Genomic DNA, 20986 nt, shown 5'->3' on the forward strand with positions numbered 1-20986 from the left:
AAAAGACTGTCCTAAATGTTATTAGGCCCACCAAAACTTTTGAGGTTAATGGGGAGAGGTGGTGACTTGTGCTTACAGATATTTAGTCACTGGATGTGGTATTTTGTCAAATAAATAATGCCCTGAAATACATGGCAAAACTAATTTTGTATCAATCAAAAAAAACTCTTAGGCACTTTTGTATTTTGGTATCTATCAATTAGCACATAGTTCCTTTCAAGGAAAAAAATCACTAATATTGTTGTTTCTGAAAATTTTAACTTTTTGGTAAGGAGCTTTGCTTTCCATAACTACTGTCTTTTCTACTGAAATTAAAAAGTGAGGATGACAAGACTGGAGTGGGTTTAGCAAAACCTAACAACTTCTGTATTCTCAAGAACTGTCAGTGTCTATACCACCTATTTACCTATCAAAGATGACCATACCCATAGCTACACCGGTGGAGCATCTGAAGTTTTTTAAACCAAGGCATTTTTTCCTTACATATTTTTACTTGGAAACGTACTTATTTCTGGGACTTAATAGAATTAAAAAAGCACATACTTCTAAAATATAGGGTCAGTGAAGTTATTTCCTAACAAAAGGCATTTCCCACATGTCTCTTCGCAAAGGCTTTTTAACCCTTTACAAATAATAGCATCTACAAAACTGTAAACAAGTTTCTACAGCACTTTATATCTGTTAAGTCACCTGTAAAACTGAAATACTACTCCCGAAACAATGTGATGATAATTATTAAGACTTTGTAAAAAGTCCTTAAAGTTTCTTTAAGGCAAAGAAAAGAGTTTTTTCATAATAATTCAAGTAGCAATTTCATTTAGAAAGCAACGAATGGCTCATTAAAAAAAATTTAAATACACTTGCCTTGTTATTCATTAATGATACACCACAGCAATATAGTATGTGCCTATATGGGCTTAAAAACAATGCTTCTGATAGTTGGTAGAGCTGTACAAATGCAATCTCACTGATACACAATTGGAATGATCAAATGTGTGCTTTATAAACAGTGTAATTTCATATCACATATCATACATAGGACTTACCAGAAACCATCATTGCTGCAGGTTGCTATTCTTTTAGAATCTTTATGACTCCAGGCAATGCAGAATATTCCATTTGTTCCATGCTTCAAAAAATGTAAAATACCTATCAATAAGAAATAATTCACCCCTTTTTTCTCTTATTAATTTACTTCTTCTAATTATTACTTTTCTATTAGGAATGTGCTTTCAATGATACTAACAGAGACATTACTGTTAATAGCAGAAACCTGAATATATACTTTCAGAATGTCTAAAGCTGTCATGATTTAAAAGTATTTTAAGATATTAATCCATTGTTTTAAGACGTAAATCAGGTGGCTCCATTTCTTTCTGTTGAATACCAGGTAAAGAGTCAAAATATCCTTAAGTTATCTGTAGAATTAAATTCTGCTTTTCTGAGAAATGCTGAGTGTATGATAAATTATACTGTTTGCTAAGAACAGTGGCAAGGAAAACCGAGCCAGCAACCCCCTCCCCCAGCACCAAGCAGAAAACTGCTCAAGATGTTCTAAAGTAGCAAAATAGTATATGTATATCATACACCAGTTAAAAACAATTCTTTAAGCATGGGATATGTGACCCTGCCCCTGTGGCTCCCTCGTGGAGAATACTTCCTAGTTTGTCCTTGATCAGTGGTAAGCAGGCACCAGCTGTCTGCCTAGTTTATCTTTGGTCTAGGAGAAAATACAGAACACCTGTTAATAATAATCAACTGTTCAGAGAGAATAACTACGTGGGTCAGAGTCTGTTGCAGGCTCTGGGCCTGGAATGCTGTTGGCCCCTGAGGCTCTCAGCTCAGAAGGCTGTTGGCCCCTGGATAGTCCCACTTCGCTGTTCTATCTGGGTGTCTGCTTCTTAATTCCCTCAGCGCCGCCTGGGTGGGGGTCTAGACGGCCGAGCTAGTCTCGGTACTGCTCAAAGCCTTCTCCCGTTAATACAAGTATGGTGATGAAAACAGTTATCTATCTGCTTCCAAACACAGTGCTACTTCAACCACAGTATAAGAAATGTTGCAAGCAGGTATTATTGGTTGTTTCTCTAAGTTTCAAAGTTTTATTTTTATTAAAAAATCAGAATAGAGTTAACGTTATCCCTACAATAAATCACTTTACATTTGCTTCATCTTCTGCTTTCTAGGAGTGAGAAAGGGCCAGGGTATATAGTTGTAGCTGGAGTTATAATTATTTTTAAAACTGCAAGGAATCTATTACACATGAGAGTCATTCATCAACTTTGTGATAGGTGAATAAAAATTGTAATCAACACATTTCTAAATTTTAAGTAAAAACATTTCTACTTTATATAGTACTTAAATCGTGGCTTCCATTAAGGGGAGACTACAGTGACTTTTTATCTTACATCTTAAAGTTACTGTGTAAATACAGTTTCAATTTCTTAAATTTCCAGTTTGCTGGTTTTACCTGTTTGGAGATCAAAGAGGGTAGGTTTATGCAGGCAGATTTAAAAATGGGATTAGTCCCTTCATTCAGTTTATGGGATAGAGGCTTTCTGTCAGCTTCATTTATCCCCATGAAAATTGCATTTATGGCTCTCTACTATCATGTAATTCTTTTTGTGGAACAAAAAGAATTTTTGTTTAAGGCTTGCATTGTTAATTTTTCCCTTAATTATGACAAGGGATTTCAGCAATTCTGATAGTGGTCTTAACTATGCTAGTAAATGTTGGGAAAGACATAAAGAAACATAAGACATGTCCTTGATAATAAAATGCTGGGTTTCTCTGGAAGTGTTTAAGTGCTAGTGGGCAGATATGTGAGATTCCAAGCTGTCAAGATGTCATAAGAGGAAATCAACAGCTCTAATAAGTAAAGATATACAATTTTTGAATCTAGGCCATATGTTTCATTTTTAGGCTTATCACTTCTTATAATCCACCATTTATTATGGGATAAATTGTTGTTTTGGTGATGGAAGAGAAGAAGGCAGGTTGGGGCATTGCTAAACTGAAAGGATATCATGTTGTATATAGAGAAAGAGAAGGAAGTAACTTTTATAATTCCTTGTCAAGGTTCCTTTTTTTTTCTTTTTTTTAGATGGAGTCTCACTCTGTTGCCCAGGCTGAAGTGCAGTGGCGTGATCTTTTTGCTCACCACAACCTCTGCCTCCCAGGTTCAAGCAATTCTGCTGCCTCAGCCTCCCTAGTAGCTGGGACTATGGGCGTGCGCCACCACGCCTGGCTAATTTTTGTACTTTTATTGGAGACAGGGCTTCACTATGTTGGCCAGTCTGGTCTCAAACTTCTGACCTTGTGATCCGCTCGCCTAGGCCTCCCAAAGAGCTGGGATTATAAGCGTGAGCCACTGCGCCCAGCCAAAGTTTCCTTTTTTGAGTGCAAAATTGCTTACAGTGGTTTGTAAAGTTTTCCTAAAACCCTGCATTTGCTACACTACTGCAAATAGTGGTAGAGCAAGACTACTAAGGAGCATCTTAAAAGGGATAATATTCTTTTGTGTAAATGTTTTTAAAACCGAAAACATATAAGCAATTTTCTAGGAAATTATATATTTAATAACAACAGTAATCATCTAAAATAAATGAAATCTCAAGACAGTGACAATCTTAGATCACTTCCCCAATTCATACCTAATATTTTGTAATCAGATCATACATATTTTTCAAATATTAATGGAACTCAGTAAAATACAGGATGACAATATAACTCCAAGCCAAAGGAGAAATAAAATCTGTGATGCTACAAATATAAGAGAGCAGGTTTTAAGGCTTTCATGGAATAATAGAATTTGAAAACTAGAAGAAAATCTAAGAAACTATATAAACCACCTTCATCACTTTTTAGATGAAGAAACAGGTTCAGGCCAATAAAATGATTGTCCTTATACCAAAAGCTAATTAATAACAGAATCAGGACTATAATTTGGGACTTGCTCTAAGTTTACTCTTCTTCCTATTATTTAGTATTTGCCTAGATTTTGTGGAGGATGATTCAAAAATTCCTTTGACTCTCTAACGCAACTTTAGGTAACTCAGCTACAATTTTCAGAATTCATTTGAGTATGTGAATATCCTGTAGGATTTTCTTCTAATTGACAGAACACACATACCACCTGATTGTTAACTTTTATTATATTAAGAAATAAAAATATTTACAAAATATTTATATTATTCAGTAGAAATAAATACATCTTACCTCATTAAATCGTTGTATAATTTTGCCTTTTTGAACATTCCAAATAAAAGCACCATTTCGGGAAGTTCCCCCAGCAATACAATTTAAACCACCTTAGGAAACAATTTGTTAGACATTATACTAAATGTTTGCCACATATGTAATTCTTTTCAAAAATATAATTAGTGAAAATGTAAGAATTGAGATTTGTAAACCATTTCTTTAATTTTTTATAATGGAAATTATTAAATGTATGAAAATATAGATAAAATAATAAAATTAATGTATCCATTATACAGCTTCAATAATTATCAAAATATAGCCAATCTTGTTTTGTCTACAGCATCTGCTGAATTTCTTTGGAGCAAATCTCTGAAATCATATTATTTCATCCATAAATACTTCAGTATGCATGTCTAAAAGACAGGGATTCTTTTATACATCAAGACCAAATTATCATGAAGATTAACAATAATTCCTCAATATTATTATATATTCAGTCAGTATTCACATTTCCATGATTATCTAGCGGTATTTTAATGGTTATGAAAGTATTTCTATAAATAGATCACATGAAAAATATAGTTTCTCTACAAAAAACATAATAAATTCTTTCTGGTTTTAAGAAATAAAAAATGTCTGTAAAAATAAAACTACTGCTAAATGAGTAGATGGTCAAGGAGTTAAATAAGTGCCCTTTGCAAGACAGTGAAAGAAGTTTTCTCCATCAGAAGAAAAGAGCAGCTGTCATCTGCTATCTAGGAAGAAAAATATGGAGAAACTACTTTCTGATAAATTATTATGCACACTAAAAAATGTTCTCATCATATTTCTAACATTTTTATTCTGCCCCCCTTTTGGGGTTCTCAAATTATTGGGGATATGCTTCCAAATTTATTTGCACTTTTTTTCTTTTCATTTGATGTCTATGCTAAGATACAGATGAAATTATGTAATCATCTATATCCTACTCTATTTCCATCCTTGTCAACCCTCATTTGTCTTTTAAATATCATCCCCACTTACCTCAAAGTCATGATTCATGAGTACTCACATAAGAGAAAATGACAGAATTTCCATTTTCTAACATTTTTACTTTCTTGATGCAAATTCTCAATGTAGAGAGTGAACACATGCTATAAGTCACATTAGACCTTCTGTGTTATGATTTGAAATAATATAGTCACAATTTTTATTTATGCTTTATGTTTCAGATAAATATTTTTGTAGGATGAAGAGTATTCAACTAATAAGAGCTCTAGTGCAAGGTGACCGCACTGGCTGGTCCAATTCCTATATTGCTAGCCAAGGTAACCTCCTGTGGGGTGCATACTGCAATAATCAAGAGAAAGGTTCAGGTATGTTCTGCTTAAAGGACAAACACTGTCATTAAGAGTTGTAAGTAAAATCTTTTTCTCCTCATTGTAGGATATGAAGAATACAGAAAACAGTGGTCCTTAACCTTTTTTCTATCATGAAACTCTTTGAAAATCTGAGTACTATGATACTCTGTGACAGACGTAGACATATATACACATACACTAAAAATTACTGATAAAATTCCAAGAGATTTTCTACTCTCTGATGAAATATAAAAGCCTTGGGGGCCCATATATTCAAAATTAAGAATCTCTGTGTAGAAAGAAATAATTTTAAAAATAAGGATGAGCTATATCCTCATAACCAATTCAGTAGTTACTGAATTAATATATTACTATTAGGCCAAATAAGTAAACCATTACATGTACTTTATAAAATAAAAAAATTCATTTAGGTGTGCGAAATTATGTGTTATAGGGAAATAATGTTTTGGGAGAAAATGTCAGAGGTTTCATAGGATATCTGTCTTTTATATGTACAGCAAGGTATAAGGTGGCATCCAAGATCAAAGATAAGATCTTATAGCATAAAAATTCTTCAATATTTCAAAGGTGGAATTAATATAGAACTATACAGTTACAAGTGAACTGTAATCATAAACATGATTTACATTAAAATTTTCCAGAAAATTTCTATCATGTAAATTGTATTATACTGTTAAAGGCATAGCTATAGAAATACAACTGATATTAGATGGGTAAAGATAATCCTGGTTTACTGTGTTTTTTTCTATATGACTTGTTATATAGAGGAAACCAGAAATCAAAGTGCCTCTGCAGAGAGACTATTCTTAAACTTCACAAAAAGAGAATCGACAAACATGTTCATACTAATTTGCTCTACATTCATTTAGAACAAGATGGCATCAAGAGGTAGAAAGTAACTCAAATTAAAAATAAAACTTTAAAAAGCCATTTAATTGCATTCCCAACTTCAATAAAATATCTCTTACCTGGAGCCCATGAAAGGGAATAAATAACACCTTCATTACCCGGGGATGTGTACACTGCTGTTAAGGTGTTTATATCCCAGACTTTTATCGTGCCATCAAATGAAGCTGTTGCTAAAAGATTAGGATCATCAGGTTTGAATTTGCAGTCAAAGATAGTTTCCACATGTCCCTAGGAATGTGGCATAAAAAAGTCATAATTATTGAGAAAAATTTACATTATTAATAGATGAACCACAATGTATACTCAAATTGACAAATGTACTATGGCTTTCCAAATATTAATGCAAAAATACATAGGTAAGTAAAAAACAGAAAATTGGAATTACTCCAGTGATTGAATGTTCTCTGTGCCATTATTGTATTATTTTGTACAGACCTAGATTTTAGTCAACCATGGTTCTTCAAATCAGCAACTAAACTCAAAGATGTTCAGAAGTCTCATTTTTCAATTTCAATTCAGTGCAAAAGATACTTTCTATTTTTATTAAACATACAGAATACTATGCTAGAAATCTATAAAGCAATTAGCTCTTAATAGTTACCATATGTCATCTGGGAGTATAATAGAAGACCAAGATGAAACTAAAACTAAAAGTCATTTAATGCAAATATTCCTTTTTTATACTAATGACATACTCCAAATGCACCTCATAATTTTGGCAGAAACAGAAGAATCAGGAATGACCTCAATTTTTAGTGAGCCTTGTTCCAAAATTTTCTTGCAAGTCTATTCTTTGGAACCTGAATACTTGTTCCCATTACACAATGATTTGGATCCCAAACACCCACAAGACTATAAAGTGGCATATACAGACACATGTAAACATATACCCATAAAGTAGGGCTTAACGTCCAACCTAAATAGCCAGAAATACAACTGTTGGAAATACTGAAGAATGGGAATTGGAATTTCCACTTTAAGCTAAGGAAATGAACATCTGGGATCTAGAAACATATTTGAAGTTCAAAGACAGAGTTTTCTAGTCCTCAACTAATAGAATAAGGGTAGAGAAGGAAGTCCTTAAAACTCTGGGTACTTCCATTAATACCAGAAATCAGAACGCTTCAAAAACCGCAAAAGTGCTATAGAGTTTCTCCTTTAGCAAGAAGGAAAAATGTTATTAGAGGCACTGGTTCACCTGGCTGGAGCTGTTCCAGGTGGTCATTTCCAGTGTTAGGACATAATCAAGGCAGGAACTGACATGCAGTTCTAAATGTTATTTCATTGCTGTGCCTTCAAATTTTATTTTTTGAAACCTAAAAATTCACATAGCAAGAATGAAATTATAAACTTTTCTTCTGTGTTTCTTTCTTACCAAGAGGAAGGTGGGGATGAAAAGGGAAATTTTGTGGCATTTTTCCTAATTTTAACAAAGCAAACATTCATATGAAAGTACACTTTTTAGAATGTTTATTAAGACTTTTAAATTATGTAAGATTTTAAAAAATATTAAGATTTTCCTTATTCTATGTAATCTGAAATCTTGGAGATGCTTTATACATATAGCAGTTCAGAGTTGTTTCTTCTAGTAATACTTTTAGAAATTTCAAATTTGGTTCTGCATTAAAATAATAGAAACTGTAAGGAAAAAATGACTGCTTCCTTCTGACTGGCAGACATTTTAAAGTGAGAAACACAATTGAAATAATTTACAATCAAGTAGCTTTTAGTATTTAGTATTCAGCATTTGTTAGAATTATCAAGTAACAGATTTTAAGTAAAACATACTTTAATATGAAGTTTAATAGAAAATTTATTGAATTTAGATTGCATGACTTCTCTTCTACTTTATAACTTTTTATAGATTTAAGTGTATTCTTATATTTTTCTCCCTTCCCTTTCATAAATTTGTTTGAAAATAAATGATAACTTGAAGTACAGAAAAAGTTTACCACACCAGGAAGAGTTTATATAAAAAGAAAAGTTAAAGTGAAAAGAAAATTAAATCATCCTCAAATGAATATCTACAAAAGGAAAATATAAAAATGACTAAGCTACAGATTGTTTTTAAAATATTTTTGCTATAAATCAATTTTTCATTTCAGGATAAAATTAAATGAGCAGTCTTGAAAAGATAAAATATTACTGATTCTTTCTCTCCCTTCTTTTTCAAGAACAATTATAGCTCTAGATTCTTTTTCTAAGCTCAAAGGAAAATAATTAACATTTAAAAGTTTCTTACATGTCTAGATTAGTCTAATTCAAACCAATGGAAAAAGACAGGGGCATTTTTAGAAACTCTAAAGTAGAGAAAATTAAAGAGGATGGTTTTTGACAAATACTAATTACAACACAATACATATTATTACATGTATTTGTTCATTCATTCAACAAAATTTAATAGTCTTGCTATGTGACAGATGCTATATTAGGTAGTGGGGATACATCACAGAACAAAACCACACAAAAATGTGGGATCTCAAGGAGATTGTATTCTAACTGAAATAGGGACTTAATTATCATAAAATAGATTGTATTCTAACTGAAATAGTGACTTAATTATCATAAAACAGAATTCATAGAATCATATAAATATCATAATGATTCAACAATAGAAACAAATCTTAGAAAACATAATCCAACCTCAATCAATTAACAAATGGAAATGATAAGGCTTTGAATAACTGGCAGAGATCAACTTGTCCTTTCTCTTGAAAGGATATTCTATTCTCAACCTTCCAAAATATACTACAGCTATGTAATTTTCCATTGTACATAAAATGTAAGTAGACATTAAGATTTTAAAGGTGCAGTGGTTAAAAGCTATTTGTAATAGTTTTTATCATCATTCTATGCATTTTCTAAAATGTTTCAACCAGATACAATAAATTTATAATATATCATTACTTACAAAAATAATTTCCAATAATATTAGGACACAGGTAAAAGTAAAGATAATGGGTTTACACAAAAATGTCTTATGTGTAATAAAGGAATGACTGCATACATACCAAGTCTCTAAGAAAATCCCACTTCCTAGCTCCCATATCATAAAGTCCAACTCCACCATCCAAGAAACAGCACACTGCATGACCAGGAGGAAGAGAAAATGCTTGATTCTGTGTCAAAGTTGGGGGCGGAACTGCTTCACTTGTTGAGGATGTATAATGATTTTTGGCTGGAGATTGAACTGAAACTAAAATATAAGAAAAAAATAAACATTTCCATTGGAATAAAATCACAAAGTTTAATTTAGAAAGATTCTTCATTTAAAAAAATCCAGAATCTGTACCAGTAAACCCTTTAGGCAATGATCATATTTTCTACCACATGAGCATTTCTTTGGCATTGCCAAAAAATATGGTAATATAAGCACAAAGTTGGATATTATTTTAAAGTACAGATGGAATAAATAGATGGAAATTAGTGTGTTGAGGAATCACAATCTGTTGTAAATATGTGGTTTCTTATCATCCGATAAATTTAAGCACAGCATGATTATTTCTGAATGATAAACTTCCTTCAAAATACTGACTTATAAATAGCTTATTCCCTCCTTCCACACACACAAACATATAGGCATATATTTTTTTCTTTTAAAACAAATAACTCTCTGCCAATAATTTCCAAGGCAATGAAAATAATTATTTTGAGATTATGCATAATTCATTTTACTTTAGCACAAATTAAGAATCACAACACTGTCTGACCTGCATTGGCATCTCAATTTTCTTTCTTTTTCCTAGGTGTTTTTTGTTTGTTTGTTTTTGTTTTTTAACTGTTCTAAACCTTTGATTTCACCTACTTTCAATTACATAAATGCCACCATGTTTATTTTTATATATTATTTATCCCGTATTTTGTCTTCTCTCAAAAAGCTTTTCTTTAAAATGTGAATGAAAATATTTTCTTGCAAACATAATTCAAAATAATGATACTACAGTAAATTATGAGACCAATCTACTATTAATTATACACTAGAATATGGAAAATATTTCTCAGTATTTTTAAATTAAAATACAATATAATTTTTCTTATTTATTATGGATACTACTCATTTCTCAGAATGTGAGAATTACAGAAAGTCCAAACTAGAATGAACTACAAATAACAAAAGAGACATTTGGTAGCAATGAATTTGGTTCATTGAAATTTTGATGATCTTTTGTTTAAAATTAATATAATCCATCATTGGTTTTTCTAACACTTCAATTAATTGACATTATACGTGGATTAGAAAACTTTTATGCACCAATCTCTGTAAATCATGCTCTTTGGAATTCAGTATGTTTACTTTTTAAAAATTTCATTTTCGCAGCTGTTCTTCTTCCATACTTTCTGTTATATTAAAAAATTAAGGGAAAAACCTAGACGTCAAACAAGAGGTAATCTGAAAGGCCCTGCTCAAAAATGACAAGACTGGTATGTTATTCTTTATATTTTCTGATTTTGTCTAATGAATATGGGCTACTTTTGTAATAAGAAGAAAAATATGAAAGAAAATAATCTGGCATTTCAGATATTCCATGACATGGCAGTTCAAAGCCTCTGAACAAATAAAGTAACTAACAATGACAAAAAAATTGCAGGACACCTAAACAATAAGCCAGCAGCCAGCATGTTACTTCTCCAGTCCTGATATTTCTAGACCCTCCAGTTTCCAGGCTCTAGATTGATTAGGGACATCATAATTTTGTAGAAGGGATATAGGTTCAAATATAGAGATTTTCTACTACTTGCCATTGCCTACCAATTAGACACCAAAATAACATTACTTTGAATAGCCATTGCTAATTACTTAGTATATTATAAAGGTGGTCAGCAATGAGTAAGAAGGAAACAATCACTCTAGATTTTTCACTGAATTCCCTAACCCATGTTTTTTATGATACATTATACAAAATGGGAACACTACCAAACATGCAGAGTAATCATGATGGGTGTTACTGGAAGTCTATTTCCTTCCCCTTATATTTGAGAAAAATCCTAATTCTAAACCTTCCCCAAATTTCCAGACTTTTTCCTTTCATGAATTAAGTGTGTTTTTTTCTTAATTACAGAGGCAATGAATGATGCAGAAAATATACACAGAAATAAAGAAGACACAGAAGATCTGTAATACTAACTATAATCCAGTGACGACTGGTATTCAAACATGTAATATATATTCTAGATGCTATAATTTGAATATTTAGGTTGTTTTAACTTTGTTATAAACTGTACAGATTTTAAATGAGCCATTTTTAAAACATAAATTCTCCCAGTTCAGATAATCCTCTTTAATCCTATCACTCTTAATATTTCTAACTTATTTTCATCAATATCATTGATTCATCTTTTTCATTTAATCTGAAATTATCTAAATATTCTTATTTAATAGCATTATACAAATGTAACTTGGCTCTACATATTTTCAATTTAGTAATAGTAGATCTTATGTAGCTTTGATGGTTCCTTCTGCACATATATTATCAAAGCCTATTTTTAAAAATTGCTTTTCAGTAGCACGTAGTATTGGATATGATACTATGTCATTTATTTGATAGAAAATACAGTATTTTTTAAAAATTAAAATTTTGATAATATTTTTACTTACATTTTTTTCTTGGAGGAGAATTAAGCACATGTAAGCAGTGAAATCCTGTTTTCTTTAATTTAAGATTATCAATAGGTGTTGTTCTTGAAACATTCCAAATGCGTAAAACACCCACTTGCGAATCTAGCCAGATTAGGGACAAAGCATATTTTAACAAATTTTGTATGGAACTAAAATGCCTAGACATAAAAGTAATAAAACTTCAACTGGAAATATTTTTAGAACTAATTATTGACATCCTTTGAAAAACAATACCATACAGTAATACAACCAAACAGCTGAAATACTATTTAACCTTTAAATTTTTGGCATGCTTAACTATTTTTTTTGCTCCAAAACATTTTATAGGGCTAGAAATTGCCTGTCTTGGCACCTTCCTCCTATAAAGACCATTAAAATAACTCAACCACAAAAAAAGGACCCTATTGACACATGCTTGTTCTAGGAAATGGCCAGCCATCTCTAACTTTAAATAATCAATCCTTCCACCTTTGAAATGTTTATAAACTGCTCCTCTGTCCACTTTCAGTCATTAAGGACTGTCAAACATACCTGAAAGCCAATTAGATAGTCTCCTTTCTTCCAAAATTCCCACCTTAATTACTGCTTTGGAGAATAGTCTGGCAGTTCCCCAAATGATTAAACATAGAATTACCATATGACTTAGCAATTCCACTCCTTGACATATACTCAACAGAATTATAAGTAAAAGTCCACACCAAAATTTGTACATACATGTTCATAGCAGCATTATCTATAACAGCAAAAAGGTGGAAACAATGTATATGTCTATCAACAGATGAATGGATAAACAAAACCTGCCATATTCATATAATGGCATATTATTCAGCCATAAAAAGGAATGAAGTACTGATACATGCCACAACATGGTTGAACCTTGAAAACTTTATGTTAGGTGAAAGAAGTCAGAAACAAAAGGCCACAGATAGAATGGTTCCATTTACATGAAATGTCCAGAAAAGGCAAATCCACAGAGATAAAAAGTAATTAGCAGTTTATGTTTGCACGTGTGTGTATCATGACTGTGGGGAAGGAGTAATGGAGAGTAACTGCTGATGAGAACAGGGTTTGCTGGGGGAATAATGACATGATTTTTAATTTTACAGAGGTAATAACTGTACAGCTTTGTGAATATACTAGAAACCACTGAACTGCATGCTTTAAAAATGGTGAATTTTATATGTGAAGGATATTTCAGTAATGGTAATAACAGACATTAAAAAGTTCCATGCCTATTCAGCTGGGCATGATGGCTCACATCTGTAATCCCAGCACTTTAAGAGGCTGAGGTGGGTGGCCCACTTGAGGTTAGGGTTTGAGACCATCCTGGCCAACATGGTAAACTCTTGTCTCTACTAAAAATAGAAAATTAGCCACGTGTGATGGCATGTGTCTGAAATCCCAGCTACTTGGGAGGCTGAAGCAGGAGAATCACTTGAACCTGGAAGGTGGAGGTTGCAGTGAGCCAAGATTGCACCAGTTCACTGCAGCCTATGTGACAGAGCAAGATACTGTCTCAAAAAAAAAAAAAAAATGCCTATTATTAATTACATCCCGAAAAGTTAAAGGCAATTAAGATATACAAATTAAGATTCCATCTACTTTCATGTACAGTTGCCCATTGTTATTTATGGGAGATTGGTTCTAGGAACTTCCATGGATAATAAAATCCATCAATGCTCAAGTCTCTTACATAAAGTAGCATAATATTTGCATATATTATACTTTAAATCATTTCCAAATTACTTATTGTATCAGTCTGTTCTCACACTGCTATAAAGAAATACCTATGACTGGGTAATTTATAAAGAAAAGAGGTTTAACTGACTCTCAGTTCTGCATGGCTGGGGAGGCCTCAGGAAACTTACAATCATGGTGGAAGGCAAAGGAGAAGCAGGCACCTTCTTCACAGGGTAGTGGAATGGAGTGAGTGCAAGCAGGAGAAATGCCAGACACTTATAAAACCATCAGATCTCGTGAGACTCACTCATTACCATGAGAACAGCATGGGGGAAACTATGGCCCCCATGATCCTATTAGCTCCACCTGGGTCCACCGTTGACAGTTGGGGATTATGGCGATTACAATTTAAAATGAGAATTTGGGTGGAGATACAATTGAGCCATATCACTTATTATAACTAAAACAATGCCTACACATCACGTTATTTACATGGATTTAACGTAGTACTTGTCACACTGCAAAGTCAAGTTTTGCTTCTGGAAATTTGGTGGAATTTTTTTGTGGAATTTTTTTTCCCCTAACATTTATCATTCACAGCAGTTGATTCAATCCATGGAGTGGCATCAGTGTTAAGTATTAAAGAAGTAAAGAATTTATTTTAAAATTTTGAGAGGATAAAGAAACTTTGTCTATTATTTTACACTAAGCAAATATGGGAAGTATTTATATGGTAGCTGAAAATATTCTGTCTCTTCAGCAGTCTCTTTCTCTGAACACAATTAAATGGTAAAAGTAGAGAGTCATTTAATTTCTAGTTACTACTCCTCAATTCCCTCATCTTCCTATCACCTATCACTACTTATCTTTACTAATTCTCTCATGAGCAGGAAACCATGAAGGGGTATCCTTTTAGCTCATGGACAGTGAGTGCTGTAGTTTGAATGCCTCCCACAAAATTCATGAGTTAGAAACTTAATCCTCAATGTAACATAGTTAGGAGATGGCATCTAATTAGAGGCAATCAGGTCATTCGGGCTCTACTCTTAGAATGGATTAATATAGACAGTGTAGGAGTGGGTTTTTTTTTTTTTTTTTTTTTTTTTTTTTACAGAGTTTTGCTCTTGTAACCCAGGCTGGAATCAATGGCATGATCTCGGCTCACCGCAACCTTCGCCTCCTGGGTTCAAGCGATTTTCCTGCCTCAGCCTCAGAAGTAGCTGAGATTACAGATGCCCACCACCATGCCCAGCTAATTTTGTATTTTTAGTAGAGACAGGGTTTCTCCATGTTGGTCAGGCTGGTCTTGAACTCCCAACCTCAGGTGATTTGCCTGCCTCAGCCTCCCAAAGTGCTGGGATTACAGGTGTGAGCCACCGTGCACGGCCAGGAATGGGTTATTTATTGTGAGTGTGGCTTTGTTATAAGAGCAAGCTAGGTCCTCTCTTGCTTTCATGCTCTTGCCTTCTCTTGGTTTCAGCAGCACAAAGTTCCTCTTTAGATGCCTGTGCCATGCTCTTGGGCATCCCAGCCTCCTTATATATGCCTTAAACTAATTTAAACTACTTTATAGTTTAGATTACTATAAACTATAAACCTCCTGTGGTTTATAGATTACTCAGCTTGGGGCATTCTGTTATAGCAGAATATTCTGTGGTATTCTGTTATAGTAACACAAAATGGACTAAGACAGTGAAGCTAATAAAGCTCCCATCAGCTAATTGTTTTCCTGGTCAGTACCTTCACTGCCATCCTACTATGCCTTAAATTGAACTGTCTTTGTCTTTTACACATACACAGACATGCTCACATGTGTGCACATATATACTGTATTCCAAAATATTTCCAGAAACCTGGAAGAGTGGGCCTTAATTTTCATTTGTATTTGTCATTTCATTTTATTTATCATTAATGACATACAATAAAAATAAAAGTACACTAGTCATTTACTATAATTAATGATAATAATTGGACTATTAATATATTTTACACAAACTCAACCTATAAAGGACAATTTCCTAAATTCAGTGAAAGGATATATACACATATTTAAAACCCTAGGGGAAGGAGATTAGCTTACCTCCGGTTACAAACATCCCAGGAGCACTGGGGACCCAGGCTAAGCACTGTACAGATGCTGCAGCACTGGGTAGATTAAATGTTGTTATGCAAGAAAGTGATTCAGAATCTACCAGGCGAATTCCATAATGCAAATTAACTACTAGAAGATAATCAGTAGATAGTGGGTCCCATTCCAAAGCCGTAACTGGATCCTCTTCATCTGTCCCTTCAAGAGATTCAGGTCTCAAAACATGCTTCTGATTTTTATTACCTATTAAAATATAGAGATAATTATTTCCAAAAACTTGAAAAAAAAAGATCAATAATTTAGAACATGTTAACTTTTTCCTTGTACAATATCTATCTCTGAGGGTATTGAAAATATAGATGTGGCATTTCTATGCAGAAGGCATAACTGACATGTGAATGCAGAATAATTTGTCCTAATGATGAAAGTCAGATGCAATGCTCTGCTTTGACAATTTCCAGTGCCTTGAATGTTTCTCCCATTTGTTACTGGAAAGTGGTAAGTAAATATACAGCTCAATAATATACTCAGGTCTTGTCAACAATTACAAATTTCACTGGGTCATAGCAGCACAGAAATATGGAAAATGCTTATTGAAATAAAAAATATCATACAGTGATTTAAAAGGATAAATGTTAGAGCTGGCTGACTACCTGGGTCCAATCCTATTTCTACTTCTTAGCAGCTCTGCCGTCTCAGACAAGATAGTTAATCTCCCTGGGCCTCCGTTTTGTGATTTTTTTTTTAATAATGGAGAATATAACAATGCTTACCTCATCGAGTTTTAAAAACTATTAAATGAATTTGATTAAAATGTTTAGAATAGTGGTACACATTATAAACAGCACATTAATATTTACTGTTATTGCTTTCTCATTCATCTTATCATTTGCCATAATTATAATTCACACCCAACTACCAGTACAAATAGGGAAGCCAGAAAGATATGGAGTTAAAACAAGTCTAATTAAACGAAGCAAAGGATCATCAAACAAACTTCTTGTTCTTTGTAATTTATGTACACAACTGGAAATAGGGGAAAAAAATCATTCTGCTGAGATGCTACATTGGAACTCCACTGAGTAACTCCTCTCATTCTCAAGAAAGGCAGTGCAGCAACTAGTTAGAGAGACTATAGCCTTGCCAGAAAGTACCAATTAGTCCTAAGTATTATAAAGGAAGTGTTTCTTTTTTAAAAAGCACAATTGAAAGATAACACAACTCTTGCTGCAATCCCATGTCATTTAAAATGATTTAAAATTACAGAATTGAGACCAGAAATAAATGTATCCTGTGTGCTTTTAAAAGGGAGACTATAATATTGTGAAATATGTTTGGTTTTCATCCCTATTTCCTGGTATTACAACTCCTCAAATCCTTGGACTCTCTGCAGTGTCTTTTTGTGTGATAGTGAGTAAGACCAGGAAGCTGGTGGCCACTAGGTGGCTTCACAATGGGACTGGTCACTGGAAAGACCAAGGCTTGATGAGAGAGTTGGGACCTTCAGCCTCATCCCCCAATGTTCATAGAGGGAAGAGGGACTGAAGGTTAGGCTGATCGACAAGGGCCAACATTTTAATCAATATGCCTATGTAATAAAGCTTCTATAAAAACCCTAAAGAAACAGAATTTGGGAGTTTCCAGAGAGCCGAGCATATGGAGGCTCCTGGGGGGCCAGCATGATTGGAGATAGCATGGAAGCCCCATGTCCTTTCCCACATGCCTTGCCCTACTCATCTTTTCATTTGTATCCTTTGTAATATGCTTTATAATAAGGTAAGAAAGTGTTTCCCCGAGTTCTGTGAGCCACAGGAGCAAACTATTCAAATCCAATGAGGAGGCCATCCATGGGAACCTTGATTATAGCCAGCCATTCAGAAGAACAGGCAAAGGCTAACAACTGGCATTGGAAGAGGGGACAGCCATGGGGACAGATCCCTCAATGTGTGTGATCTGACTCTGTCTCCAGGTAGATAGTGTTGGGATTGAACTGGAGGACGCCCAGCGAGAGTCGGCTGTAGAGGTGGCCGTTTGCTTAATGTACGGAGAAAACCTCTCACACATCTAGTGTCATAAGTGTGCTATGAGAGTAGAGTAGCAGAAATCGAGTCTGTTTTTTCCACTAAGTAACAGTTATATAGAGACAGTGTCATGAACAACATTCCTACAATAAAACAAGGCATATTTTATTAAGGTTATGGAGTAACACCAAAATCAGTTCAATTTAATCATGTTTATAATAAAGATTTTTAAAAAGGTTCTCTGATGAACTTGGCCTAGGAATACAATTTGAGATAACTAAAGCAGTTTTCCACTTTTTTGCCCTGGAGTCCTCTGTTCATATAAGAATATTTACAAGAAAATCCAGTAAATAATACAGGATAACATGGTGCTTTTCAGGCTGAAAAGAAGATGGCTTAAAGCCCAGCTGGCTCATTTATGAAGCCCTCATACCCTCAGTACCCACACTTAAGTATACAAACATACAGAGCACAGTTTAAAAATTACTGATTTAAAATGATGAACTACATTATTGTGCCCAATTCTCCATGAACATTTATTTTTTCTTCTGAGAAGGACTAGACAACAGAGATCTTGAGGTCATAGGTTCCTGCAAGAACCTGGAGGATAGAAATCCTATGTTGTAACATCGGGATGGAACTATCGGTGGTGCCAGTAAGTCATTAAGAAGAAAAGGTTAACAACTCATAAACAGTAAGAAGCCTAGCTGTACTGGTGTTAATGCTAACAGTTTCCAACTCACAATCCAGAATGTAGTGTTAGAATTAAAAGGTAGTGTTTCCTTCATGAGCCATTAGCTCCTGTATATACAAAAGGAAAATACCTAGCAGGATTGTACCTTTCATAATGTTTGTGCATATTAATTGCTAAATAAATCCTACAGAATAAATGGGGTTATCAAGTCTGTATTGGGTTGTTATGGGTTGAACAGTGCTCCCTCAAAAAAGGCGTTAAATTCCTCACCCCTAGTATCTGCAAATGTGATCTTATTTGGAATTAGGGCTGTTGCAGATGATCAAGTTAAGATGAGGTCCTTAGGGTACAGCCTAATCCAATATGACTACGTCTTTATAAAAAGGAAAAATTTTGTCACAGAGACATGCAGCACACAGCAGGGAAGCCATGTGCCATGTGAAGATTGCAGTTATATTGCCACAAGCCAAGGACAGGAAGCCAGGAGAGAGGCCTAGAAAAGGTCCTTCCTTAGTGCCTTCAAGGGGAACATGGCCCTCTTTACACCTTATTTTATACTTCTGGCCTCAAGAATTGTGAGATAATAAAATCTATATTGTTCTAAGCTATCCTGTTTGTGATACTTTTCTTACATCAGCTTTAGTAAATCAATATATGGGTTGAACAGAAAAATAACACTTGCTGACTTGTGTATAGATGGGCAAGTCACTTGGTTTAACAACTGGAAGATTGGGTTATCGAAAAACAATGGTCTCTTCTGGAAGGCACATAGCTCAGACTGTTCAAATATTAATCATTCTATCCTCTAAATTTAAGATAGAGAAAACAAAAGAAACCTTTTTTTCCTCTTCAGTTCTATGTCAAAATAAGCATACACTGTCTCAATGTTTTATATTTTAGATACATAATACAAAGTCTCAATGTCCTATGGCTTGAAACTTTCAAAGATCTCTAATATTAATAAATCAAGAAAAAAGACAACCTTAGTCAGTTATAAAGGAGAAGGTAAAAAATGGCAAATCATAAAATATAAAAATATCTAGAGTGCAGTTTAGAATAAAAAACACACTCCTCCTATCTTCTTCAGATCTAGCTTGAAAAGTGTCAGAATCCTGATGATATCTCTGAGTGCAGGCCAGGGAAGATGTGGAGGAACATCACTAATGAGATCTGGTTACATAATCCAGAGAGGTAAGAGGAGGAACCACACAGCATACATATTTATTATAGATTACATTCCTGAAACTAAGGAAGACTGCTGGAGATAAAGGTTACAGAGAAAGAAGTGGTATTCACCAAATCGAAACAAAGAAAGCTATGAATTATATTGCTTAACTATGAGCCTTAATGACCAACTATAAAACAGAATCTGCTTCCAATGCAGAGGATGGAATAGATGAAGTAGGAGTGCAGGTGCTTGGTACAACAAATCCAGAAGAAGCACCAGTCATTGATCCCTCCTCATACTAACCTTCGACAAATCGATGAGGCTGTCCCCATGTTAACCTGGTACAACCAGATGGAACAACAGAGGACATGTACAAAGAACTGAGAGAGAAGCTGGAGAAGAAGTATATGAATATTTATTTTCATCTTTCTTTAAAAGTAAATAATAGATCCTGTCTAAAACATATTTAGAATATAATGGCCTCAATGTATTAATGTTTTTACATAATCCTTTTTAACTTTAGAAACATTATTTCCTGAAGAAAGATTTGTTTAAATTTTCACAATGTCATGTGTTCAATTTCAATCTTTTTTCTATTAATTTCAAATAAATTAAATACAATTTGTTTTGTGAAAGCAGTTATCCTGTTCCTGAGAAAACACTTTCATTCATCTATCTAGCCAGCCAGAAGTCACATATATCAACAGAGATAGCAGATGGCTAAAAGCATGTTTCCCAAATGTTAAAAATACTAATTTTTGAGGGGAAAGCAAGCAATTCAGGCAATTTTTAATTTTTAATCATACTTTTGTAAGTGAACTTTTCAGCCAAATTAATTAACTAATAGGGGCTCGAAGGGTTATCATTTATCTTTTATGCCAGTTTCAAAGCCTTTGCCAAGGAGCTGTGGCATTAGAATGGTATTTTTAAAAGCAGATGGGAAAACATTTAGGATTAGTATTAATAAACCATGATACCCTCCTGCTGTATGTCCTTGTTTATTCAGGTTGTTTTTTAGTAAATGTACAGAAATAAAGAATTGACTTTAAAATACAAATATGGGGCCGGGCGTGGTGGCTCAGGCCTGTAATTCCAGCACTTTGGGAGGCCGAGGCAGGGGGATCACAGGTCAAGAGATCGAGACCATCTTGGTCAACATGGTGAAACCCCGTCTCTACTAAAAATACAAAAAATTAGCTGGGCATGGTGGCGCACGCCTGTAGTCCCAGCTACTTGGGAGGATGAGGCAG

General features: G+C 33.8%; 1 protein-coding gene across 4 annotated transcripts in view; it reads right to left on the reverse strand.

The window, feature by feature from the left end:
* Positions 1-20986, reverse strand: part of WDR17 (WD repeat domain 17) — a 118330-nt gene that overhangs the window by 41227 nt on the left and 56117 nt on the right. For all 4 annotated transcript variants that reach the window (XM_064371046.1, XM_064371045.1, XM_021670105.2 and 1 more), the window contains exons 5-10: positions 15845-16096; positions 12064-12186; positions 9479-9663; positions 6527-6695; positions 4216-4307; positions 1047-1129 (exon numbers count right to left, since the gene is read on the reverse strand). In XM_064371046.1, coding sequence (XP_064227116.1) covers positions 1047-1129; positions 4216-4307; positions 6527-6695; positions 9479-9663; positions 12064-12186; positions 15845-16096 — 904 coding nt within the window. The remainder of the gene's footprint in view (positions 1-1046; positions 1130-4215; positions 4308-6526; positions 6696-9478; positions 9664-12063; positions 12187-15844; positions 16097-20986) is intronic.

Source organism: Aotus nancymaae, unplaced genomic scaffold (genome assembly GCF_030222135.1).
Source record: "Aotus nancymaae isolate 86718 unplaced genomic scaffold, 86718_ANA_hifiasm-v0.15.2.pri h1tg000115l, whole genome shotgun sequence".
Taxonomy (NCBI): domain Eukaryota; kingdom Metazoa; phylum Chordata; class Mammalia; order Primates; family Aotidae; genus Aotus; species Aotus nancymaae.